Source organism: Lampetra fluviatilis, chromosome 2 (assembly GCF_964198595.1).
Source record: "Lampetra fluviatilis chromosome 2, kcLamFluv1.1, whole genome shotgun sequence".
NCBI lineage: Eukaryota > Metazoa > Chordata > Hyperoartia > Petromyzontiformes > Petromyzontidae > Lampetra > Lampetra fluviatilis.
The window spans coordinates 32909104-32935972 of NC_136276.1; the positions used below are offsets into that span (position 1 = coordinate 32909104).

At 49.9% G+C, this 26869-nt stretch overlaps 1 protein-coding gene across 5 annotated transcripts; it reads left to right on the forward strand.

Moving 5' to 3' along the window:
- The first annotated feature begins 476 nt into the window (after nt 1–476).
- On the forward strand, nt 477–22529 carry LOC144945880 (tumor protein D53 homolog). Of its 5 annotated transcripts, XM_078874496.1 has the most exons (9): nt 477–624; nt 9536–9651; nt 12057–12205; nt 13198–13299; nt 13878–13907; nt 16080–16094; nt 17135–17176; nt 17799–17859; nt 19747–22529. In XM_078874496.1, exons 1-9 carry the CDS (start codon nt 606–608, stop codon nt 19843–19845), a joined length of 633 nt encoding a protein of 210 aa, XP_078730622.1. In that variant the 5' UTR covers nt 477–605; the 3' UTR covers nt 19846–22529. The 5 variants fall into 5 exon arrangements, with proteins under 5 accessions (XP_078730622.1, XP_078730631.1, XP_078730639.1 ...); XM_078874505.1 differs by lacking the exon at nt 13878–13907 and having other exon boundaries at nt 478–624; XM_078874513.1 differs by lacking the exons at nt 13878–13907; nt 16080–16094 and having other exon boundaries at nt 479–624.
- Nucleotides 22530–26869: the final 4340 nt, after the last annotated feature.

Consider the following 26869-nt stretch of genomic DNA (forward strand, 5'->3'; position numbering starts at 1 on the left):
AACCCCCCCCTCGTCACACTTCGTCACAAATGTCTGACCCCCCCCCCCAGGTGCGTGACGTCATTTATGCACAGCCCCTAAACTATGTTTTACCTTACCGTGTAAAACCCAACGTTTTGAGTCGATCGACGTCTACTCGTGCAGATTGCCCGCGTGCGCGACAGGGCCTCGCAGACAACTACACACCCGCTATAGAGTTCCACTTTCCCCATGAATTTATTATCTTGTTTAACAAAAAAAACCCCCAAACAAACCGTTAACCTCGAGTTATCGAAACTTTCCCCTCATATTGCGTCAAAGTATCGCGAGAGAGTGACAGCCAACCCGCGTGACGTCATGTCCCGTGTTCTTATTACTCTGGCGTGACGGCATGTCTCGTGTTGTTATTACTCTGGCGTGACGTCACGGCGGGGGGGGTGGTTTCTGTTGTTCTCGTGGCGTGCGGTGACGTCACCGGGGCACGGTGTTTGGTGGGGGGGTGGTGGTGGTGGTGAGGAGGAGGAGGGGACACGAGACAGCCAAGGGGACGACGTCGACGGCGGCGGCGGCACGAGACGGGCAGCGAGGCGAGATCGACCAACGCAACTTCGGCGGCTCCCACCGACATGGAAGCCGTGCAGCAAGGTACAGGCGGCGAGACGACCCCGGGGGTCCCGATGGCTCCCAGCGCCCCTGGCCCCCCTTCTCGCATCATCCCACTGCACCTCCCGTTCCTGCCTGTTCCCTTGCTACCCCCCTCACTCCACCGGCTGTCCCGCTTCTACTGCTCCCGTTCATCCCCTTGCTCCTGATCCCCTGCTTCTTCTGCTCTCTTGTTCCCCCAAATCCCCCTGCGATTCCTGGTTCCCCTGATCCACCTGCTCACACGCTGATTCTTCCCCTGCTCCTGATCCCCCTGTTCCTGCCCCCCTCCCCCCCGACCCACACGCTCTTCCAGTTCCCTCCGCCCCCATTGCTCCTCCTGCTCCTCTTGCCCCCCGCTGCTGCTGTCCGTCCTGTTCCTCCAGCCTCTCCACGCTGCCCCCCCCCCCCCGGACTCTCACTTTAACATCCCCTGATTCTCCTCCATTGCCCTCCCTCGTCTCTTGGATGTTCCAATTCCTCTCCCCCTTGTCTCACCTGCTTCTTCTGCCCCCCCCCCTTCTCTCCACGCTCCCCTTCACCCTGTTGGCTCCCCCCGAACATTTCCCCCCCCTGCTCCCTGAGCTCCCGTCGTAATTATTCCACCCGCCCCCCCCCCCGACGAGCTCTGTGTCCCCTGTGACTCTCTTGAGCCTTCTCCCCCCTCCCCCTCTCCCCCCCTCCCCCCCCCAGCCGTCTCCCCCCCTCTCCTCCCGCCGTCTCCCCCCCCGTCTCCCCCCCCTCCCCCCGCCGTCTCCCCCCTCCCCCCGCCGTCTCCCTCCCCTCCCCCGCCGTCTCCCCCCCCTCCCCCCGCCGTCTCCCCCCCTCCCCCCGCCGTCTCCCCCCCCTCCCCCCGCCGTCTCCCCCCCCTCCCCCCGCCGTCTCCCCCCCCTCCCCCGCCGTCTCCCCCCCCTCCCCCCGCCGTCTCCCCCCCCTCCCCCCGCCGTCTCCCCCCCCTCCCCCCGCCGTCTCCCCCCCCTCCCCCCGCCGTCTCCCCCCCTCCCCTCGCCGTCTCCCCCCCCCTCCCCCGCCGTCTCCCCCCCTCCCCCGCCGTCTCCCCCCCCTCCCCCCGCCGTCTCCCCCCCTCCCCCCGCCGTCTCCCCCCCCTCCCCCCGCCGTCTCCCCCCCTCCCCCCGCCGTCTCCCCCCCTCCCCCGCCGTCTCCCCCCCCTCCCCCCGCCGTCTCCCCCCCTCCCCCGCCGTCTCCCCCCCCTCCCCCCGCCGTCTCCCCCCCTCCCCCCGCCGTCTCCCCCCCCTCCCCCGCCGTCTCCCCCCCCTCCCCCGCCGTCTCCCCCCCTCCCCCCGCCGTCTCCCCCCCCTCCCCCCGCCGTCTCCCCCCCCTCCCCCCGCCGTCTCCCCCCCCTCCCCCCGCCGTCTCCCCCCCCTCCCCCCGCCGTCTCCCCCCCTCCCCCCGCCGTCTCCCCCCCCTCCCCCCGCCGTCTCCCCCCCCTCCCCCCGCCGTCCCCCCCCTCCCCCGCCGTCTCCCCCCCCTCCCTCGCCGTCTCCCCCCCCGTCTCCCCCCCCTCCCCCCGCCGTCTCCCCCCCCGTCTCCCCCCCTCCCCCCGCCGTCTCCCCCCCCTCCCCCCGCCGTCTCCCCCCCTCCCCCCGCCGTCTCCCCCCCCTCCCCCCGCCGTCTCCCCCCCCTCCCCCCGCCGTCTCCCCCCCCTCCCCCCGCCGTCTCCCCCCCCTCTCCGTCTCGCCCTCTCCCCGAGCCGGCTCGCTCTCGTCCCCACGGCCCCCCGTTAATGAGTTGTCCAACATCAATCGCGTATCCGTGGCGACTGCGGGGAGCAGCGTGGGATGAGCTGGGGCGATGTTGTTGTGACCTGCCCCTACTGGACATGTGGTGAAAACAATTGCTTTATAGCTCATAGGATTCCTCCAGTATATCAATAGATATTCTGGTTCGTCGATTGAGTCAATTGGCTAAGAAATTGTTACACCCCCCCCCCCCCCTTTTCCACTGGCACAATCGAGCCGAGCCAGTACGGGGCCAGAACTAAACCGTGATACTCCTGGCCTCGCAAGACATTAATCTGGGGCCGAGCAGAGTCTTGAGCGGGGCACGGCTCTGCTTCTGCAATCGAACAACGACCTAGCGTCTCCCGAGCCGTGCCGGGTTCAATAGAGCCCCTTTAACAATGGCAGCTTCCCCAACATCCTGTTTTCTGAAAGCGAGACCCACCGGCTGAAGAAGCCGATGTTGACACCAAGCATCACTTCCCGTCCAGCAGCCGCATGTGGGAACAGAGGCAACTTTATTCCCAAACAATTTTCGTGCGGTTATCCGATCTTGTCGTTTTCCGGCTTCAACTAATTGCTGCGTTGCGATGGGGCTTCTTCTCGACACACAGATATGAGTTATCCCATCAGTCGAATAAGATAACTTAAATAATTGGATATCCCATCTCCGACTTATGCACACTTTACCTGCAGCGCTTGCTTTCGCACGGACTTTCGCGAGCACGGCTGCCGGGCAGACGCTGGAAATGTCTCTGGGTGCTGTCAAATCTACCAGAGCTGGGACCCTGGCTACTTGGCTTGGGCCTCAATCCCATCATGCTGAAGCGCTTTAGCCGAAGACACACACTCGGGGGTTGAGAAGTCCATCTGGTGGACAACTTCAACTGATGGAGCCACGTAATCTCATCACGTTTTTGGGGTGGAGCGCTTTAGCTAGCCAAGTGTGTGTTTTTTTTATATCGCGTGTATTTTATCATGAGTGGGAGCCAAGGAATGGAACGCAGATGGGGAAATCGAGTCTGCTCATGTGCCAATGCTCGGGGGGTTATTACATGGCAGGGTCGTGAGGTGGCTTTGTGAAGCCATCATCCAGCAGTGGATTGATCATGGCTGAAGAGGATTATTAGTTGAAGTGACGCTGACGGAGTCCTTAATATGATAACACGGGGACGGGGTCCTTTAGGTGGCCCCAATGAATTTGGCTCTGGACGATGCCTCCCATCACTATCGGTCCCTCCACACATGTATTCGATAGTTTTTCTTCGAACTAGGATCCATATCTAGCAGAGAAGGGTCCCTTCGTTGAAACATCTGGCAGCTTCACCTGCACTAATTCAAGCAAGCCTAACTCTGCCGACGAAGACACTGAATAATTATCGAAACCGGTCCAGAGTTTGCTTGTGTTGAACCAACGCTGTTGCATTTATGCACTAAATGAAAACCGTGTGGCCAATGTGATGTGTAAAAAAGAAAAAATCACCTTTTATTTGCCATGTGGAGGGACAGACACGTGAAGGTGGCGTATCGTCTGCTTATTTGTTTGTGTTACTTCTGTTCGCTGGTGGCGAGTGGTGCCAGGCCGTGCTGATCAACACTGCTGGTTACGCAGTGTTCACCACAGTGGGTGTTTGAAAGGCCCCCCCTCTCTCTCGCCCGGCCGACATTGACTCCCTAGGGGGGGCTGCCTGGGCTTGGAGCCATGTCGCTTTGGTGAGCAGCTGCGAGTGGGGAGACACGCGCCCGTGTGACCGAGACGAGAATAAACACGCGGAGCCGTGATGCTCGCTGGGCACCGCTGTGGGTTTTATTCGTGCTGCTGCTGCTCCTGTACAGTGCGGGTACCGAGACGGCAGCGATGTTCATTGTTGCCAAGGGTATAGAGTTCACTGTGAGCAAACACGTGAATTAGTAATCGCGGGGGTGCGGACATCGGATGGCTGAAAGCGTGGGTTGGCACGGGATCCCCGGTACTGCGAGTGATCAGCCAAAGAGTCCAAGCGTCCATCCCACCCCAGCCGCTCTCACCAAGGGTGGCACAGTAGGGTGTTTTACAATCGGGGATAATTGTCTTTTTATATTAAACCCGATCATCTGAGATTGGGAGAAATCCGGTTTAGTTGGTTCTAATTGCAGAACAGCACTTCGCTAACTTCTCAACGATGGGCTTCATCCATTCCAAGCGAAGGAACTCACTGGCGCCCACGATTGTGGAGGAGAAGCTCGTGTTCATCACGACCAACCTGCCCGCCGCATTCTACGACTACCCCGTGCCCGATGGCCCCGAGTACGATAGCAGCACCGACGAGGAAGCAGCCTAAGCCTATCAGAGCTTCGTATTCATTATACCAGGTTTTAATTCCCCGAAATCGGGCTTAATTGTATTAAAGAAAAAACCCGATGACTGTCGCTAGAAAAATCGGGTTTTTTTCTTTTTCCACCCAACGCTCTCACTAGCAGCAGCAGCAGTCCTGTACCTCCTGTGAGCAGAGATGCCCATGTGTGTCTGTCTCACTCGGGCAAATTCAACCGTGACGAGGTCAGCCAGCTGGGCGCTTCCAATCGCAGGCCGTGGTGCATGGAATTAAATGCCCCCACCCACCCTTGTCCAGTTCTCCCTGCCCTTCTCCTTTGTATCCCATTGCCTGGATCCCTCCAGTCGTAGATTTGAAGCTTTCGTGACTGCAAGGAGTCACGTAGGTAAAAATTAAAATTAATAAAAGTAAACTAAAAATCACGACGTTTCGGAGGCAAAAGACGGAAGCTTGTGAAGACGGAAGCTTGTGTTGCCTCCGAAACGTCGTGATTTTTTTTTTACTTTTATTAATTATAATTTTTACCTACGTGACTTTACCGCAAAAAACCTAAGAGTATCCCTCCAGTCGGCTTAGCCACGACGGTTCAGTTTACACCTCCTGCACATCCATTTAGAGTGCAGTGCGGTGTGACGGCTATATGCCACCTTTTGTGACAAATGGCCGTCGTCTTGTTATTGTTTGGAGATGCCCGCATATGTGGCTTAATCTCCATTTACAAAATAACTCGGACAGTGTGCGTGTGCTTTATGAATTATTCAAGCCCGTCGTGTCAGGCCAGCGGGCGGATTCGCTGCGCTCGAGTGTTGTCGTTGGCCAGCGCAAACCATTTGAAACGTTGCCTCGGGTATTGGCATAAAACTAAAAAAAATCTGTAAACATACAAACTCGTACGAGAGTGCGTGGAGCCGGTCAGCTGAGGGTTGTTTGTTATTTTTTTTTTCCAGCACAAACAATAGCGAAGCGACGGAGCTTTTGGCCTGGCGGCTTTCGGATTTTTTTTTTATCGAAACCGGAAGAGGGCCTCTTTGAGAAATGAAAGAGGGGAAGTGGTAGCTAATTTTTTTGCCCCCCTTGTCATACCTGTCAACCCATACGCTTTACCCGTATTCTTGTACAGGAAAATACAGTTTTCAGTTCCATACGGCATACAGCCATTTCAGTACGGGCAAAAAAAAGATGTCTTTGAGTTTCTCCTTTGTGATGGGACTTTTTAGAATGAACGCTGAGATGTATAAGGGCACGCGGTGACCAATAAAGTCTGAATTGGTCTGTAATAAGGTAGGACACTGATAAGGGGTTGACAGGTTATGCCATGTGCAGAGGTTTGACGTGAATGTGTCAGCGGTGTTGCTGTTACTGGGAGGAATGTGCCCTGTCCAGTATTGTTACCTCTGCCTGAAGGAAAGATGGTGAGGAATACTGCGATGCGCTGACTTAGCGATTCATTGTGAATGTCACTCACGTCCGCCGGTCACTTTGTATGAGGTGCGAAATTCTGATGGGCAGACGCAGTTATTGTTGGAGGGATTAGCTAAGCCTGCCTGCAAATAAATGAGTTATTTTCTGGGGTGAGCATTTCACGGTCATCAAACCCACATTTGAAATGAAAGAACAGGTAACGATAAAGGTGCAGTCCTGAAATTGCTTTATCATGCCACTGCTGGCTGAAAAGCCTCCTAGAGGGAGATCTAGATAGCTACATGCTAGAGGGTATTTCTGCCTACGCTTCTACACTGGACACACAACCTGCAGCTGGACTTGCTGTGGTGTGTACCCAGGAGATTAAACGGCGATCTCTGGTTTTCAAATACAGTTTGTTGACTATTACACCTGGCCAGCACAGCAGCGATTGTAAATGCATAATAAAGATAAGAAATGTAGACCACCTTGTCAATCCATTGCTAGAAAATGAGACCTCACTGTGTTGGTCGTGAAAGTGTTTTTTTTTTTATCATACTTCACGCTGGTCAGTACGTGTTGCTTCAGGGAGGCCTATGCACAGTTTGGATATCCACTTACTGCTGATATTAGTCGTGGCCGCGAATCAAACTGGGGTTGTCGGGGTTCATCGTGCACCCCACTAACCACTGCACCACCGGATCTCCTCTATAATTATGAACAACCAATTACAAAAAAAGTTTGGATACATTTCAACAGGTGGCAAAGTGTACAATCATTACCGCATGACACCCTTTTAAGCGGGGCGCTTTTTCACTGGGTTATTGATCGTCGCGAAGAACATTTCTGAGTGGCGTTACGCAAGCACATCTGCATCCTTGTTCTACCAGGCTCATCGCCTCTGTCTTTGAACCGTTCTGCTGTTAAGTGGGGCTGGTTGACAGGAGCGTATCTATGGTTTCCTGGCTCCCAATATTAATTGGTATACAGGGCGTGCAGTGTGGACACGGAAATCGGCCACATGACACTGCGCGGATAATTGCAGGCAGTTAACTAATTACCAAGCAACATAGTCTGTCTCTCGGTGCAAAAATGTAACAATGTTTACGTCCATCATTAGTCTACGGGTCTTATTTCGACAAGTGCTTTTCAGAAATATATTTGAGCAGCAAAATCGCTGGCAGTTAACATTTATTGTATTTCGATTTAAAGCTTTCGTGACTGCAGGGATTCATCTTCTTGGTTCTTTCGGTAAAGTCACGTAGAAGGGAAATAATAAAATAATAAAAATAAAACATAATAAAATAATTCTCACGACGTTTCGGCCACAACGCAAGCAGCCATCCTCAGGTGAAGAACAGGTTTGTCGGAAAGACAACGTGACTTTACCGAAAGAACCAAGAAGATGAACATTTATTGTAATGGTTAAGAAGAGTTAGCGGGCTTCGGCAGCACATGCCGCTAAAAGGGACGATGGGCTACGGTCGAGAATAATGACGGAATGAGAGCCGAGGGAGGGAAGGCTTCTAGGATGACATCCGCCATGGAGATGGAGCAATGAAGTCAGTTGCGTGGTAGATTGTTACAACGCAGGACCACTATAGATGGTGAGAGCTTGAGAAGGGCCTCATCCAGCAATGGATTGTTCATAGTCGATCATGATGAAATAATCTATTGGCCATAATTCTCTGAAGATGGAGACTTGTGTTGCCTCCGAAACGTCGTGATTTAATTGATTTATTTTCATTTATTATTATTTTATTTTTATTATTTTTTGCCTACGTGACTTTACCGAAAAAACCTAAGAGCATAATTCTCTACCTTGACACAATGAGTTTTGCTAGAATTTAAATACCTTGCAGTCGACTGGTTTCTCTATGCAAGTGGAGAGCTCTTACCTACAACATGAGGCAACCCAGGAGCATGTTTAAGTGGCCCAACTACTGGTCAATACTCAACAAGTCATAACTGATCCATAGTTTACCTTCGTGCATAAATGCTACCAGAAAACGTTGGTAATCCGGGGATATTATTGTTGCCTCGTGTTTACACGTCGAGCCAGACCCCTTTACAGCTGTGTACGTATAATATTATTACGCCTCGGCACACATTGCCCGCATGCCTGCCTGATCAAGTCAGAGGTGTACTTTTCCTGTTGCCATGGCCCCACGCACGTACGCCACCGCTCAACATACTGGCAAGCCTCCTGGTTTCGCACCCTCCCAGTGGATGACGGTCATGGAGCGCGGTGGGAACGTCGCGTGGACGCTGCGGATGGCCTACGCACCCACAAACGGCAGGATTGAGGGCACTCCGCACAGCGGATGTTGTGAACGGCATCGCACATTGGAACGTTTCGCGAACAGCAGTGTCCACTGTTACTCATTTACCCAGAAACTCCGCTGAGATTGAGTCCGCATCTCCAGAAGCCCTTGCGTGGATGTGAAAACTTAGCGTCGTGCTGTTGTAGAGTGCTATTCCTCCGTACGAACTCACTGGTGAGAGTGAGTGATGGCCTGATTGTGTGCAGGGTTGAGAAAAGACTAGTTCAATGTCATTTGCGATAACAGAGCAGAGCTTTAAGTTGAGTTTATTCTGCTTAACCAGATGAAAATTCAAGAGATTAGGATGAGTCTTCTTTGCAAGATTGACCTGGGATGTTAATCTGCCAGTAGGGGAGGATGATTCCTGCTGTGTGTATAATCCCAATTGTGTAATATGCGGTGTCATTTTCGAATTAGATTATGTCCGGGGCACAACGGTTCTGCTCTTGCGAATGGCGTCGGGGAATATTTGATGTCCACTGTTGAAGCAGGCAGCGCGCATTATTATTATTATTGCAAACGCGGTATTAGTCGGGCCGGTAGCTGGAATCGAACTGTGGACCTCTGCAATAAGTGGTGAATGTGCTGCCGCTAGCGACACGTCACCGCCCGGGCTTTAATGAGGGTAGTTGCGAAGAGAGCTTTCCCAGTGCAGATGCCTAATTAGTAATTACCGACCTGACATCACACCGCATATCGTTTGCAGGGGATAATTAATTTCTGATGGAGTAATAAGCAAACATAAAATATCGTTCATCTCTCTGTTGCATTGCTGTTTCCTCGTAATGCATTGCGCATCACACATGTTTAACGCTATAGTCATTGTTAGTGATAGGGGTGTACATGCATGAATTAATATAATTTAATATCACTTATATTCAACACGAAGTCTTTCGCGACCCCTATGATTCATAATAGATTTTTTTTTGCTCAAATCGTGTGAACCTGTCCAGGTTTTTTTCGTAGGTTACCAAGAGCCTATTAAGGCCTGTACGGTCTGCTTCTGCGGTGGAAAAACAAACCTGAGCCTTGCCGGGCTGGTTCTGACACGCCCTCGGCACGGCACAGGTGTGCAGTGGGAAAAGAGGTTATCGCAGGCTAAACAAGGAGGAACATTTTTGTATTTTGTGCGAAGGTCTGCTGGACCCGGACACGATGCAGGAGGTGGCGGTGGACCCTGTGCCCGTGCAGGACGGCGCTTGTAGCGTGAGCAGTGCGGAGCGGGAAGAGCTGGAGGCGGAACTGGCCAAGGTACGTCCGACCCTAGGGGGGCAGAAAGGAGGGGGGGGGGGCACGGGCGACCGATTGCTCGGAGCCCCCACACACACCTTCTTTCACGTGTCTAATCCTGCACCAGGATGCACAGCGTGTCCGAGACACACATGCGTGTGCATGTACAGCCAGTTTGTCAATCCACTGCTGGATGAGGGTTCCCCCACCCCATGGCTTACAGTCCGTGAGGGATATTTGATCATATTTCACCACGCTGGTCAGTGCAGGTCAGTGTAGATGGGGTAATGTGGTGGGGGAGGAGTGCAGAACAACAATGTATTTTGCTGCACTGCTCTCTACTCTCCACAACGCCTCCTACTGCACCCATCCTGTGCAGACATTGGCGGTTGCCCATCCACGCGCTATCCAGGCTAAACCCTGCTTAGAGTCACAAGATCTAATGAGATTGGGTGCATTCCGGGTGACTTGATTTTGGGGCGCTCAAAATCACATGGGCAGATAAACCATGTCCCACATATAATGGACGGGTGTTTTTTTTGGAAGACCCCCTAAATATGTCAATAAATATGGGGGATTTTTTTTAGATCCGCAACCCTGAAGGTCACAATTATAACGGCGGTGAAAGCAATGCTGACTCGTCGTTCGCTGCATCTACACACTGCGCAGAAATTATAACTTCTAGATTTGAAGCTTTCGTGACTGCAAGATTTCATACTCTTAGGTTTTTTCGGTAAAGTCACGTAGGCAAAAAAAATAATAAAAAATTATAATAATAAAATAATATGAATAATAATAGAAATAAAATAAAAAAAAATTTAAAAATCTTTTATTTTATTTCTATTATTATTATTTATTTTTATTATTATTTTACCGTGACTTTTCCGAAAAAAACCTAAGAGTATGAAACTTTAACAATTTTTTTTACCAGGTAAGGCCCACAGCCATATAGCTCTTTTTCAGAAGCGATCTGGCCACCGCATATGATAGCTCAACAAAGTGACTTAACACGTGGAAATTTATAGCAGCCAAATACTCTAAACGCCATGTTTACAAATGTGGAGGAAAAAAACGGAGGGCACGGAGAAAAATCCACTCGACCACGGGGAGAGAGACATGCAAACTCCAAATGTACAGCAGGCGTCAGGGTCGGGAATTGAACCTTTATACCAGGTGAGGTAGTTAAGATCTCACCACCATGGTGCCCTGGCTGTCCCAGCGGAGTAACTCGACTGACAGTTTTATTTCCATAACAGCACAACTCATGCAGTGTGTGTGTGTGTTAATAAAAATAACTTGGTAATGTTTTCATGAATGTGCACTCGCAGATCTCACTTTGAATTGATGGAAAAGCCAGAAAGATCAGATTTAAACAAAAAAAATGCAAAACAAATTCCAAACCAGTCAAACCAGTCCTCGAGATGCCGTGTTTTTGGAGAGTATATGTCGGCAAAACCTTTTGTCAATCCACTGCTGGATGAGGGTCTCCTCGCACTGTGCTGGTCATGGGGGGGGGGGCAGTTGTTTGACCATGGTGTGAGTTTCTGAAGGTGGGCAGGTGGTATAGATGTGAGAGCACGGAAGTACAGTGCAACAATAGGTCTCTGCTGCCCTCAACGTAGCCCCGTAGCCGTGTCTTGTATTTGTTTTGGATTTAAAGCACTTGGAGTTGGGGTTTTGTGTTGACTGCCAACTTTTTAACCCGTTGCACACCACGGTAAACGAGTACATTCACGGATATAATGTCTGGACATGGATAAAGGAGCAGGAAAGGCAGCAGATAACAAGCAAGGATGGGAAAATAAGAGGAAAATAAGTGTAAAGGGAAAAGAAAAACGGGACCAAAAGGTTTGGGAATAGATGAGGGAAGGGCGGAAGAGGCGACACAATTTTCTTTGGCGCTGCAGCACGGGGCAGCGCCTACACCGGGGGCGGCGGGGAGATGGGGAGGAACTGAGAGTGGGGGTGGCGGCACAGAAGTCACGTGATTACCGGAGTCTTGAGCTGATTTAGATATATAGATGTGTGGTACATACAGCTCGCTCCATTATTCATGGACAGATGATCCGGATTGCGGATAACAACATGCTTGCGAAAAGTCAAACATTAACTGAGATATCTTTACACTTGTGCTGGTTTAATTATTTTCATGATAACAATTATAAGTTGCTCCTCGGTGATCCATTGCCCGTGTGGCTGCAAGTTAACCAATTGCTTTAAGAAACAATAAAAACAGATGACCCACTTTTGTGCATTATCCTTGTTTCTGTTTTGTCCGGGCCACCCCTTCCGCCGGCTGTTACCCAGGATAATCGAGAATTGTGCCGAATAGAGACAAGGTTGCAGTGGCTGTCTGTATCGCATGGTTGGGTGTGTGTTCGTGCATGCATGCATGCATGCATGCGTGCGTGCGTGCTTGCGTGCAGGTGGAGGAGGAGATCTCCACGCTGCGCCAGGTGCTAACGGCCAAGGAGCGGCACGCGGCTGAGATCAAGCGCAAGCTGGGCCTGAGCCCTCTCAACGAACTGCGCACCAACCTAAGTCGCGGGTGGCAGGACATGCAGGCCACCAACGCGTCAGTGCCGCCCCCCCCCCTCCCCCCGGCCACACTCGCCACTCTAACCCCCACTGCCCTTGTCCACTAGGCACCGCCAACCAGGAGCGAGGGAGGCCTTTGGCCGTTTGCGCGAATGCACGTGAAGAGATTCGATTTTTCATATTGGAATTTACGTACGAGAACTCTCGTAAAGATTATCCAATGTAGGACAAATTTTAGGATATGGTCGTATGTATGTTGAACTTTTTTCGCACAGTACATATCCAACCGTGTAGGACAAATTTTAGGAAATCAAGTGCTGCATGACGTCACCTGTGTTGTTGTGCAGCTGGGAATATAGCAAATTATTACCACTAATTACACAACTTACAAGGATATGCACACATTGAATAGCATTACACAATCAAGGCCGACCCGAGTCTTTTCTATCTCTGTTTTGCTACGTTGTGCCACTTCAACTGGCTGCTATTTTCGTGCTGGAATGAGTGTTGGGCAGTGCTAATTTCCTTCTTACTACCCTGAGCCAGTGGTAAAAATTACACGTTCATGGTGGGAGGTTGGGTGAGTTTCACCATTGAACAGCCACTGTTGATTTCCCTACAATATAATACTCATTGTTTATCTACCATTGAGTGGTTTAAGGGGTTGAGCGTTGGCGCACAATCGGGATTCGAGCCCTCGACTTTCTGATTTACGAACCGCGCATTCCACCATTGCACAATCCAGTAATCCGCTTTAAATGCAACCTCTCCACGACCAACACGGTGCGGGGAGGCCTTCATCCAGCAGTTGATTGACGCTGCCGCGAATTTTTTTTAAGTTAAGGGACGATTCCACTCAAAGGGTTTATGCAAACGGCCGCACTACATGATAAATGCAAAATGTTTAATAAGTGTGGCAAACCGATAACTCATTTCCAAAACCCATTGTGTGGTGCGTGCGAACATCGTTGATGCCACAATAGAAAAATATTGAAATGAACAACCCTATCTGGTACCGTGTCCCGGCAGGTACAAGAAGACCCAGGAGACGCTGACGGTGGCCGGTCAAAAGACCACCTCCGTGCTGTCCAACGTGGGCTCGGCCATCACTCGCAAGTTGGGAGACATGAAGTGAGTGCGTTCCCAGGGCGGTGACCTCCTTGCGCTATGCAGGGACCCCAAGGGTTTCAGAAATCTCAGCAGCATTCGTTCATTTATCTGGCGTTATATATGTTTTGAGTTAAGCTAAAAAAAATGGGGCTGAGGTTTCAGTGCTGGTGTTAGCCCTAACCCTCAGCAGAAATCTACTTTTGAGGACCTCCTTTTAAATGTATAAAATCTTCGCGAGATAATTAGGAGAGATATAGACGAAAAATTCAGATGTAGTGAGTTCCGAGAAATGTTTACAAATTCAGGTGTAGTGAGGTGGGAGAAGCAGACAAGACCGAGCCGAGATATTTTAAATTGCCTTTTTATGTTAATTCGTTTCTTTATGGGGGCCTCTTGAGCTGCTTGGAGCCCTACCCGTTGGCTTGATTTTGCTTCTGCTTAGCCCGGCCATTTGCAAGGGCTGTTGGAGGACCGCTGTAGCTTTCGTGTCGTACGTGGTGGTGACGATGCCTGCACTGCCCACTGCCACGCCACTGCTATGACACCCCGTGGCACGGGGTCCCCCTAACCTCTGTCCTGTGGCTGTCGCCGTGTTTTAGCGACTTGTATCTGCGTCTGCTCGTGCCGAGGTGAGAACGGCGCCAAAATTCCGCCCGCCCCCTCACTGTGCCCCCCCCGTCGGCGTTGCATGTCACCTGCTGCTGCCACCCCCCCTCCCCTCCCCTGCCCCCCCGTGTGCGCGTGCCGTTTCGTGCCACAATGAGCAATAGTGTCCTCGCAAGGGGGGGGATGCTATTCCCATGGGCAGGCGAATCTCCGCGCTGCAGATGGCACTGCGGCGTGGTGAATGCTGTTTCTGTGTTTACGTTTGCGGTGATGCAGATCCGCTGCCTTGCGGCAGTGCAGAGTCGGAAGAATCCTTTTTTCTGCGAGTGTATATTTGCGTTTGCTGTGTTGGTGTGTCTTCGTGCGTCGTCGGTGGTGTTTTCAGCTCTTTCACGTCTCCCACACATCCTACCTTGGGTCTGTGAGGCCAAGGGACTGCACTCACGTCTATGTAACAGTATGGCTTAGTACAGCGGGAAATGGGGTTGCATATCATCGGCAGCCGTTCCTCCCAAGAGGGCTTTACATGCGCAGCCGGTTTGTATTGTAAACATTAGCATTGCCGCGATATCATATTTCACGATACGATATCATATTTCATGTGCTGATTTTCACGATCTTAGTTTTAGATAACTTTGTAATCCTGCATTGTTATAGTATTTTTTCGTGCTTTTGCTGTATTTCTGGTGCGAATAAAGATCACTTCGAATGTTCTCCCAACAACTGCAGTTCGCTTAACATAAGCCTGCCACGACTCCCCTCATCATTGTGACTTTACAACCTGTGATGCTTATAATGCACGTGCTCCTGGTTCCATAAGAAAAGAAGAAATAATCAAATTTAATACAATGCCTGTCAATTATCTAAAAAAACTTGTTGTCAAATCACTAACTTAATTGGGTAACATAAGACAAATAATTTTGTGACGCTGCATTGGCAGCGGTGCACAATTAACAATTGACGAACGTAAGTTTTTTTGTTGTTGTTGTGTAGGCAATACTATTATTTTGCAACTTTTAATTACCGAGTTTGTTATTTCGTAAAATGTTTTTTTATCCGGGAAGCGAAATATTTGGAAGGGATAAAAAACGGAGTCACGATAATCACGATGGGACGGGAATTGGACGAACATCGTGGATCTTATATCTCACATCGATTTTCAGAATCCATAATAAACATTGTTTTGGTTCATAATATTTATCAAAAGCCGCGGCCCTCACCAGGACAAGCGGACTGAGAAACGAACGATCGTGTAGATATATGCTTCGCTTTACACGATCCAACCCAAAAACCTTTAATTGTGAAACATATTGGTCGCTAAAGCCTATGTGTTCAACTGACTGTACAATTTCGGCCGCCCTAGTACTAATGAGATGAGGTGCTTTGGAAAAATCCAAACCAAATGGCGGTTTGGCTTGGCCGCTATCTTTACCTGCATGTACCCATTCTTAGGTATTGCAGCATATTGTTGTTTTTATTTGCTGTTTATCAGGTGGTGTTTAATGATGCCTCGATTCACGCGTTAATATATATTGATATAGATTTGTAAGCTGGCAGTGCACGCGCGAAGTGCATGTGTAAGAAGCCATTTTGTTCAACTCTTATATTTGGTCTGTGAGGGATTTCCCGTGACTCGTTCAGGTAATAGGGGCCGCTAAGAATCCTACTGCGTAAGTGTTCGCACGGTAGGCTACGTACGGTGCGAAAGAAGTTCAACATACATACATACATGCAGAACTCTCCGATGGGTTTTCGGGTCGTAGTGCGAATGTCCGACTCTTCGCTTGCACGTACTGGGAGCTTTTTCAGGAGCTGAATTCCATCTGGCGGTAGAAATTCAGCACCTGGAACGGAACGTCAGACAAAGTGCCGAACAACGCTCGGTACATCCCGGAAAACGCATCTGAAAGCTGAAAAAAACAACAACAAATTCTTGAATCGCATTGGGGGGGAGGGGGGCGCGTATTGTCACACCTCCTACTGCTTCGCTATTTTTCCTGCAATCACACAACGTATTCACAAACCTCTGCCCCCCCCCCCTCCGTCAGGGCGAGCACGACAACCTGTCGGCTGTGGTTTGGGGTTTTCGTGCGCTATTGTTTGTGCTATTGTACGTTCCCCCTTGTAACTCTTTGTACCCTGCTTTTTCGCTCTCTCGCTCTCTCTGTGACCCGTCCCGCCTGGGCTGTCTGCAGATCACATTCTTTTAGGTACTGTACTCTTTCCTTATGGGACGGGTGGTCGTTTGTCGCGGCGGATGGGTGAATTATCACGCTCTCGTTTAGGGGCAAGGCACCTGCTTTAAAGGTTCAAACGTTACCGCCTCGGCGATGGGAAAGGGACCGATGCTGCGTTCACGCGGAGCTTGAAATGGAAAGGGGGCGATTTAAACATTCGTCGCTTTCTTTGCACAACGATGTGAGCGGAGAAGGTGGCCGAGCGGTGAGCGGGGGCGCAGTGGTTTGCGCGTTGGACTTTGAGCCACGCGATCCGAGCTCGATTTCCTTGCTGGCCTCGATTAATGAACCATAAGTCAACGTCGGTGGCGAGCGGCACGTGAACTCGTCTTGTTACCGCACCCTTCGCCAAGCCTCAGCAGCCAGCGTGGTGAAGTATGGTTAAACAGCCCGAGTGACCGACACTACGTGGGGATGGACTTCATCTCGTCGTGGACTGACGAAGGGGCTGTACATTTTGACGAATTATGTTGTAGCGCAACTGTAGTGAGTTGTTACATTGAGGGCAGATCGTTCAGTTGAACTCACTACATGGGTGTTATTACTGTGATTTCCCGTGTTCTTAATTATTGTTTCGTGACTCACTCATCTCAAGAATACTCTCACTGGTGAATGATTTGAACATTTTTTTTTTTCCCCCAAGTATAATCTAATTGTGGTTATTGGTGCTTGTGTGAGTAATAATGACTACGTTTCATTTTAAGTGGCTCCGCGTGGGACTTAGAGTGCTCTAAAGTTACTCAGAAATTGCTTGGTAATGCATCATTTTCCCGATTTTGAATTGAGCGATAATGGCGATAATTATTATTAACAAAGCGATTTGCAATGCAACACATTGCGGTGAAGTCGGCCGTTCAAGTGGGAGTTAAGTGCTGTTAAAACGACAGGGGCCACTGAAAATGAAGTGCTTCTGTTAAAACGACTTTTGCCTTTCTAATCGATGATCCGCTAATAAGCCTGCCTCTTTGCACTGAGCCTCTCTGTGCCTCTCTCCTGCGCTCCTGGGGATACAGCTACTCTTCCATCCGTCACTCGATTAGCATGCCTGCCATGAGGTAAGCCTGCCTTGCTGCCATATTTCAAATAACAAAACTAACAACGGCGCACGATCGCATTCCGCACGCACAAACAGTTTGTTTTGGCTTCAAGGTGACACTCCAAGCGATGGCATCTTCGTGCCATTTGTGTAACATCCTCTGCCTCTCTTGTTTGCTGTCGAGCGTGTTTTTTTTGTGCGCACGTGTAAAGCGTTGGGCAGCGTCACATACACACACACACACGCGCGTCCTCTCCCGATTCGCTGGAGACCGAGGTATAGCCGCACAAGTGAAACGGTCAGATGTGTGAACACCTGTAGGAAATGACAGTTACACCCGTGTGTGCACAAATAGGTTGGTGGGATAGCGCAGACTGCTTTAAACGAGGGGGGAATTCTTTACGGTACGTGATATTAAGAAAGCATTACTGTGTGTGAGAAGGTCAGATTTGCGAACGCCTCTGGGTGGGGGGGGGGGGGCAGATTAAGACTGCACAAATGCTGGTCCGGGTTTTACGAGAGGGGTTAATATGCGGCAGATATGCGATATGCGTCATGCTGTGTGGTGAATGCTAATGTATTAATATTTCGTTTTCTCCGTGGTCCATGGGGGATGGGGTTTTGGATGATTTTTTTGTCAGGAATTCGCCGAGCTTCAAGTCATTCGAGGAACGAGTCGAGAACACCGTCACCACCCTGAAGGTATCCCGGCGAACGCGCTCGCGCTGACGCAACTTCGAGCTCCGTAGCGTCACAGGAGTGGACGGCCGCAGGGTGCACAAGTGGCTTGCCGTTTGCATCCTGTCGGCAATGATTTCAACTTGACACACAACTGTCGTTCTTCAGCGGTGAAACTTAAGGCGTTGCAGACAACACCCCTATGCTGTGCCTTGCAACGCTTTTGACCGTTATTATGATTTGACCGTTATGATTATTACAACTTTTTATAATTTCTCCCAATTTTTTTAAATCCTTTATATTAAGTTCACTTGCTTGCTTGCTTGCGCGCTTACGACCGTGCAAATCTTTCGGTCGTTTTTTAACCCACTTCCCGTGATCCAATCGAGCTGACATTTTGCACACAGACTCGTTGTGCGTGACAATTTATTTTCGTGTAAATGTTTTTCTAAAAGTGTACAAATGTTTCAAAAATTTTACACTTTTTAGGAAAAAATTAATTATATTGAATTACCAATTGCTTAATGGTGGCAGGCAATCATCTGACCCATAGGTGGCAGCCATCTCAAGCCAGAGGACGAGAGGACTCTAGCCGCCACGCATATAAAGTATTTATAGTGAAAAACTTTGTTTTTACGGGTTAATTTTTTTTTTATTCCTTTGCTATCGGTGTCATTTCACGAGACGAAGGCTCGCCACCTCTGAGTGTAGACAAAAAGTGTCGTACTTTAGTTACGTAGCCCGGAGAAATTGGTGTTTGGGGCAATGGCGTCACGTCGCAAGTCGTGTTTTTTTTCCCTTACGAAAAATTTCCCCTCACTAAGTTTATCCCGATTCTGTTTGCTAATCTAAGTTAATTTCCTTTAACATGCCACGCTGTTTATTACCTTTATACTATAATACCCCATTAACACTACTTCGGCTACCTTTGTTCTCAAAAACGTATATAAACTCTTGCTGGTAACAGCTTCTCTTCACAAGGCAGCAGACATCGTGCTGCTCGCAGCAGACATCGCGGCTGTCGAGATTTTCACCTGAAGACGATGGCTTGTGTTGCTATCGAAACGTCGTGATTTATTTTGTTTTATTTCTACCCACGTGACTTACCGAAAGAACCAAAGAGTATGGATTCCTGCAGTCACGAAAGCTTCAAATCGAGATTTATCCCGATTGTGCCATCAGTGTTGCATCATGAGACAGAGAATCCATATCAGCACCGAGCTACCTCTGAAATCCCTTGAAGTGACCTCTGGTCTGCACATAGTAGAGGGAAGCGCTTTCCTGCCCACTCGGCACGCAAGAGTAATATTTTTGCGCCGCGAGTGAAACAAATATGTTAATTATCAGAGCTGGAATTTTGCAACATTAATTACAGACAGCAACGATGTTAATGTGCTTTTGCGGTCATTGTTGACCAGGCTGGGACTATCAACTCCCTACACGTAAGAACTTGGTTTTAATCGCAAGTTCTGAACTGGGTGCCACGGTGGCGAGATGCTAACTCCCTCGCCTGGTATACAAGTGGTCGTGGCTTCGATCCCGACCCTGACGCCTGCTATATATTTGGAGTGTGCATGTTCTCCCCGTGGTCATGTGGATTTTTCTCCGGGTCCTATGGTTTTTCCCTCCACATTTCGAAGCGTGCGTTTAAGAGTATTTGGCTGAGATAAATGTCCACGTGATAAGCCACTTCGATGAGCTATCATTTGTGGCCAGGTGACTTCTGAAAAGAGCTGTATAGCTTGGTGAGCCTTACCTGGTAAAATAAATATAGTTCATAGAATTTGAACTCAGGATTTCAGCGTTGACAACTCAATAGCTTGGACCTCTGAGCCAGTAGGCCGCCACTATTATTGCTTTCATCGTCCGTGATTTTTTTAATTATTGCTTTCATCGTCTGTTGCTTTGCAGTCCAAGGTAGGTGGAGAAGGCCAGCCGAGCAGCAACTTCGAGGAGGTGTTGAGTTCTACAGCCAGCGCCAGCGGGCACGACACCAGCAACCGAGACTGAATCAACACCAGCGCCGCCAGCCGCTTACACTACCCGCTACACTACACACCGACATATGCCGCTGCACCAGCTCCCACTCCAGCACTACACCTTTAGCCCCAGGCACTGTTGCACCACACAGTGCAATGCTAGGCTCTTAAAAGGCCATATACACAGTGACATCAAAACTGTTGACCATTGTGTACAATTGCACATCCTTAAACTCATCTGGATTCCCAAGCAATTGACACAGGGCATAGCAGCAAGCGCGTGTCGTGCATCTGGCCTCCGAGTGCGCAGATAAGGGCCATTACATAAGACTACGGCGCTCTTTGAGGACAGGGATGAGTGTGTACTGGCTGGACAAAAGTGAGCGCGCTTGCTTTGCTAAAGTCCACATCGTTATCAACAGCCATGGTCAATCCACTGCTGGATGAAGGCTTCCCTAAGCCGGCGGAGACCATTTGCATGCCACGCGCATACGCGACACGGAAATAATGTATTCCTACGCACATGATGAATTGATGCTTTGTGTTGCAAGCATAAAAATCCATGCTATTCCTGAGAATCGATGCATTATTAGTTGCCGATCGTTCATCCACCGAGTGCTGGAGTGGGTCATGTGCCCCCCCCCCCCCCGCGTGACAGACTGTGCACTCCATTTTCACACCTTGGGGGGGGGGGGGGGCAGGCGTTGTTGCTTAGAAATGTTGAACGATGCACAAGCTTGGGGATTCTGAAACGGCTCGGTAGATGGCGTTGGTTATCCATTCCACATGGGGTGGTGGTAGGGGGGGTGTGACAATTTCAGTTCTAGTTAAAGAAAAGCGGTTTAAAGATCGAGGATTGTGAAGAGTACGCAAGGACTCCACTGGCCTGAGGATGGAGAAGGGCATTGTGGGGGGTTTCCATGCGCTGTTTATACCCATTGAGTTAAACGTTTCCTATCGGGAACATTCGACGGGGGGAAATGTTTCACTCCGGGGTGGCAGCGTGGTGGGTTCACGCACACTGCGCTGTGGGCCCAGCAACCTGAATTTGATTCGCGGCACGTGGAGAGCGTCAGTGGAGAGTGAGATCTGAGACAATTACTGATCTACCCCTCACCGCCCAACCACCCGGGGGCCCCCCACCTTTGTCACCAACACTAACCCTGGCCCCCCATCACCAATTACAGTCGAACAGCTCCCCCTTGACTGGCGGAGCGTGTTGAGGAGGCCCTCATCCAGCAGTGGATGGGGACGAGGGCGGATGTAAATGTTATTTTTTGGAGGGATGTAAATGTTGGGTGCAAATCTTGCAGGTGTGTTTCATTTCCCCGTGGCCACAACCGAGTAGGCTCGTTGGTCAGGAATTGGGTTTAGTTTGTGCCGTGTTGTTTTAAAGTTCTCGTCCACTGGCCTCATGACCGCTGTGGAGGTTTATCGGTTTATGATGGAAGTGTTGGTTTATTGTATGTTACAATGTATTTACATTTCTACAGCAAGCAAAAAAGAAACATCACCAAAGTACATATAGTCTCGTTAAAGGTTCCATATTCCTTTCCATTAAGCAAAACATGCTGTATCGTTTTGTAATTTCTTAAACTTCTCTGTGTTGCTAGTTTTTACGTTTCGCGTTTAACTCGCCGTGTAAACGGAGACGCCTCTGCATGCAAAACCAGACTCGTTCGTTAGTGGAAGGCCTAACTCCGCACTTGAGTTACCTTGTGGGTCTGATCTTTACGCAGCGTCTGGCAAAAAAAAATGAAACGGGCAATTAGTGCTACTCTGCGTAGGGGTTGTTTTTCCCGCAGGTCGGCTGTGCAGCTACTCGACGCATTGTTGGGTGTGTACCGCGTCTTGATCGGCACGATGTCCGACGTTTCGCTTGCCGTGTTGGGAGCTTCTTCAATGAACCGAACGGATTCAGTTCAGCAACATGACTCGCTGTAAATGCCCCCCCCCCTGCACGTTGCAGCAAAACGTCGGACGTCGCGTGGATTAACACGCAATAACAACCAGAAAACATCGGAGAAGCAATCCTTGGAGTACACGTAACAAACACAACCACTGGCACACTTTAACAAAGGCAACACAAGCGATTTAGATCCGCGTCGCATCGCGTTCAGCCCGATTGCCCGCACTGGGGCATATTGAAGGGGCTTGACCAGTGGCGTCGTGACCACGTTATCAGCTCAGGGGGTGTGGGGCAATCGGTCAGGGTGTGGCCCCAATATTTGATTTGTCTCGCACCTAGGCTATTATACAGGGTGCTTCAAAAAAATGTGAACACATAATTGAAAAAATAACGGATAATACACTGTAACATGAACACAAATGTAATGTTAATAGCTTCAAAAAGTCAGGGCCTCCACTTGTTCGCCATCGTTGTGAACGCGAGCCTGGAATCTTCTCCAGGTGGTCTCCAGAGCCCGGAGGATACACATTTCTTGTGGTATTGTTGCAAATTCTTAGAAGTGTTCACATTGTTTTTTTGAAGCACGCCCTTGTATATCGCGGTTCCTAATCGCATTGTTGTGCTCAGGGTCTCGAACATTTAACGCTGTCCGGGCGCTCTGTCTCTGAAAAATGCAGCAACTACAGCTACGTAGTAGTCGTACCTCTGCGATTTTACATCACTGCTCCTAATTAAAATAAAATACAACGTGGAACGTAAATGAAAGCATTTTCATAAAATAAAACATTAAGCCGCGTCATCAATAATTGGTGTGTTCTTTGACATTGTTGTGGAAAACAGCTCACGGTGGTTGTGTTGTAAAGGGGACCCCAACTCGTAACTTTGGCCACCAGGAGGCGGGGGGGGGGGCAAGGCACCCCCTGCCCCCCCCACGCAAGTCGCGCGACTGGACTTGACTCGATTCTCCCATCGCACACAACTCGTATACAACCCACGCACACAACCCACCCACACACCACACACACACGGCCCACACACACCACCCACACACAACCCATACACAACCCACACACACAACCCACACACACACCACACACACCACCCACACACACCACCCACACACAACCCATACACAACCCACACACACCCACACACACACAACCCATACACAACCCATACACAACCCACACACCACCCACACACACACAACCCATACACACGCAACCCATATGCACACAACCCACACACACCACACAACCCACACACACAACCCACACACACCACACACACACAACCCACACACGCAACCCACACACACCACACACACACACAACCCATACACAACCCACACACAACCCACACACACAACCCACACACACACAACCCACACACAACCCATACACACAACCCACACAACCCACACACGCAACCCATACACAACCCACACACACCACCCACACAACCCATACACAACCCATACACAACCCACACACACCACCCACACAACCCATACACAATCCATACACATAACCCACACACACCACACAACCCACACACACACACAACCCACACACACAACCCACACACACAACCCACATACACAACCCACACACACCACACACAACCCACACACACAACTCACACACACAACCCACATACGCAACCCATACGCACACAAACACGCGAACTTCATTAGCAGTCAATGGGCCACGTAGGACCCCCGCCTCATTGGGCCATTCCGCACTAGCGTGATTCATGTCGACTTTACAAGAACGTCGGGGGTTTCACTGCCGTGGTGGAACGGTTCGCACCACCCGACTTGCAAATCTCAAAGCGGTCGTCGGTCAGGAGCTTCGTTCTCCCGGCGCGGCAGTGAAAAAATGACGCGAGTTTGTTGTTTGTCTCTTTTTTGCATCCCCACCTGCATTTGTTGCACCCGGCAGTGTAAATGAGTCGACAGGTTGCGTGATGTCACGTGTGGGTACACCCAAGGAGCCGTCCCTAGATTACGACGAAATCGGGGCGATCGCCCCGGGCCCCCCGTTTAGGGGGGGGGGGGGAGGGGGGTCTCTTCCCCTTCCACGTCATGGCATCAGATGTAATACTTTCTGTGCGATTTGCCACGGGGCCACCGCACCCCCCCCCCCACCTCCCCTCCCATAGACGGCACCCACCTCTTCCCGAGGCGTTCGGCGAGGGAGGGAGAGAGAAGGCCAACTACCACTCGTGAGCTCCGTAGGCAGGACACGTCATTCTCGTGGAAGTGTCGTGGGCTAGCGATTGCAGGACTGCGCCTTTATCTACGTGCGTCGACTCGACGTGTCGACTGTCAGCTGTCGACGTAAGCTGTGGAGATTTATTTTTCTGGTCGAGATCGTGTTTATGCATCGATGTTCTTCTAAAGTTGACACGAATATCTGCGCGCGAAGACCACGTGTGTGTCCCCCCCCCCCCATTGGCAGGTAGAATACTTTGTAACTGACAACGCCGATCCCCACGCTCTGTATTTTAATGTTTGATAACGTGTGCTGGTAGAGTAGTATTTGCAAATTTTCGTAATAAATCTAGCAGACCGAAATTCGTCAGCCCGCCGCGCTTGGATTCAACATGTCTGTCCGCTGCCTCGCGATGCCGATGTCTGCTTAGCAGAGGTGGGACAAAGTCATTGTTATGCAAGTCCAAGTCGAGTCGCAAGTCATCAAATTCATGACTCGAGTCTGACTCGAGTCCAAGTCACATGACTCGAGTCCACATCTCATAGGTGGGACAAAGTCATTGTTATGCAAGTCCAAGTCGAGTCGCAAGTCATCAAATTCATGACTCGAGTCTGACTCGAGTCCAAGTCACATGACTCGAGTCCACATCTCATAGGTGGGACAAAGTCATTGTTATGCAAGTCCAAGTCGAGTCGCAAGTCATCAAATTCATGACTCGAGTCTGACTCGAGTCCAAGTCACATGACTCGAGTCCACACCTCTGCTGCTTAGATTCTCTTCCAGAATTTTCAATGCCGCACTTTGTGTGTGTATACAATTTTTTTTTCGCGAAATGCAAAGTCCCAAAGCCAAGAGCGGTTGCTTCCAGTCCTGCTGTGTTGAGTTTGAGTAGACCTGCACTGAGCCTGTGGGATTGAGCAGACTTCGAGGATGTGGTTGAATGGTTTGCTCCTCTTACCCCACAGACACATCAAGTTCAAGTTAATTTATTAGGTATAGCCCTGTGAGCCATTCGGCTCTTGAATCGGGTGCAACCGCAAAAAACAAAAACATGAACAAAAAACATCTTAAAGTTAATATGTGACTAAGTGCAAACAGAAAATCCAAGAAAAGACAGCAAAATATTGCAGAAAAAAAACGCCGTACACCAACGCTGTGTGCAAAAATCCCAGTGGGATGCAAGTCAAACAACAACAACAACAACCATAAGACAACTTAGATTAAGGCCATCAGTCTAACTCTGTACTACAACAAACAAACATGGCTAAACCAATACACTTTTCGAAATCACCAAAATAAAACCATGAAAGCAATGAAAAAGCAATCATAGGAACTGACGGAATTTTCACAATAAATGGCATAAACATGTACTACCAAAACCTTGCAGCCATAGCTGGCTGCATGAGCCACTCCACAACAGCAGGAGTGGGGACTTGCTCTTGTGTCCCATCGGTGGAGGTTGGCGAGGCATGAACATGTCTAGGGTGAACCCCTGTTCCTTCCTGGGAAGGTTGAAACCATGTGGCTGCTGTTGGGTGGGGGAAGCCACCCGGTATGTGTTTGCAAGGTCCAGTGACTCCCATTCTTGTGTCCAGGTGAGATTTGTGTTGGAAGTCGTGGGTGGGTGAGTCTTTCCAAATCGGATTTCTTGAGGGGAGGCGCAATCTTTGGTGTATGTGTACGCATATGCATTTTTGGTTGAGAGGGAGAGGTGGGATAGCTCACAAAATGCAATGTCCAGACGGGTGGCTGCAGCCCCTATTTAATTCCCCCCCTTGAGATTCGTTAATCTCGTCGCGAGCACTGGCATTTTGTATCGGAAGTATCGTGCTCAGGTCCTTCTGCAGCCTGCCAGGGGGGTCACACCCGCGTTCAATCGTCACCATTCATCGGCCGTGATCGGTCCACTGCTGAACGAAGGCCTCTCACGGTCCTGAGACGCGACACTCCATCAAACACCTTGCCAATGATGTATTTACACATCGACAGTAGATAAACACTCGCAACCGTTGACACGTGACCGTCCCTCCCAGCCATAAAAACGTTTCCAGTACTCTCTTCTTAGACAGAGATCCGTCTCCACCTTTCTCTTGCCTTATCTGTACTGTGCTGTGTATCGCAACTGATCTCGAGTTCTCTCTCTGTCTTTGTTTATCTGTTTCTTAATTCCTCTGTCCCCCTCCACCGTATCTCATGCACGAACGCGGCTCAACGCTGTGCGGTGCGGGTGATGCCACTACCTCAGACAGGAACCCACCCAGGTTACACAGCCAACGCATCCTTTTCAAATATAGTATGATAAATGGATGAAGATAACGATGAGACACGAATTATGGATAATGATGTTGATGATGGAAGCACACCCTTCAACCGTCCGCGTGAAAAGAACGATTCCTGCTGATGATAACAACGATGATGGATGACGCACCGCCTGACTCGAAGCCTCCCACTCCGGCAGCAGTTGAGAGGGATACGGGGTGAGGGTAAAAGTGATAAAAACGCGTTTTGTGAACACTCTTTAAGCGAGGAATTACCCAATGTTGGAAACTCCCGGTTCAACCAGTCTATACAACAAAAGCTCTTTCCTAGCAGCGTGCTTCAGCCGCACCGAACCTCACAATAATAATATCCAGGTGCCTGCCTTGGCTCCTCCCACCCTCAACCAGTATATATACAAGGACGGTTTTCTTGGAATTTCTCTTACTTGATACAGCTGTCGTGCTGTGACGGTTCCACCTGAAGACGGAGGCTTGTGTTGCCTCAGAAACGTGATTTTTTTTATTTTATTTTTTATTTTACTTTTATTAATTAAAATTGTTTACCTACGTGACTTTACCGAAAAAAACCTAAAAATATGAATCCTTGCAGTCACGAAAGCTTCAAATCTAGAGGTTTTTTTAATTCTCTCAGAGGTCAGTGTCCATTGTTCC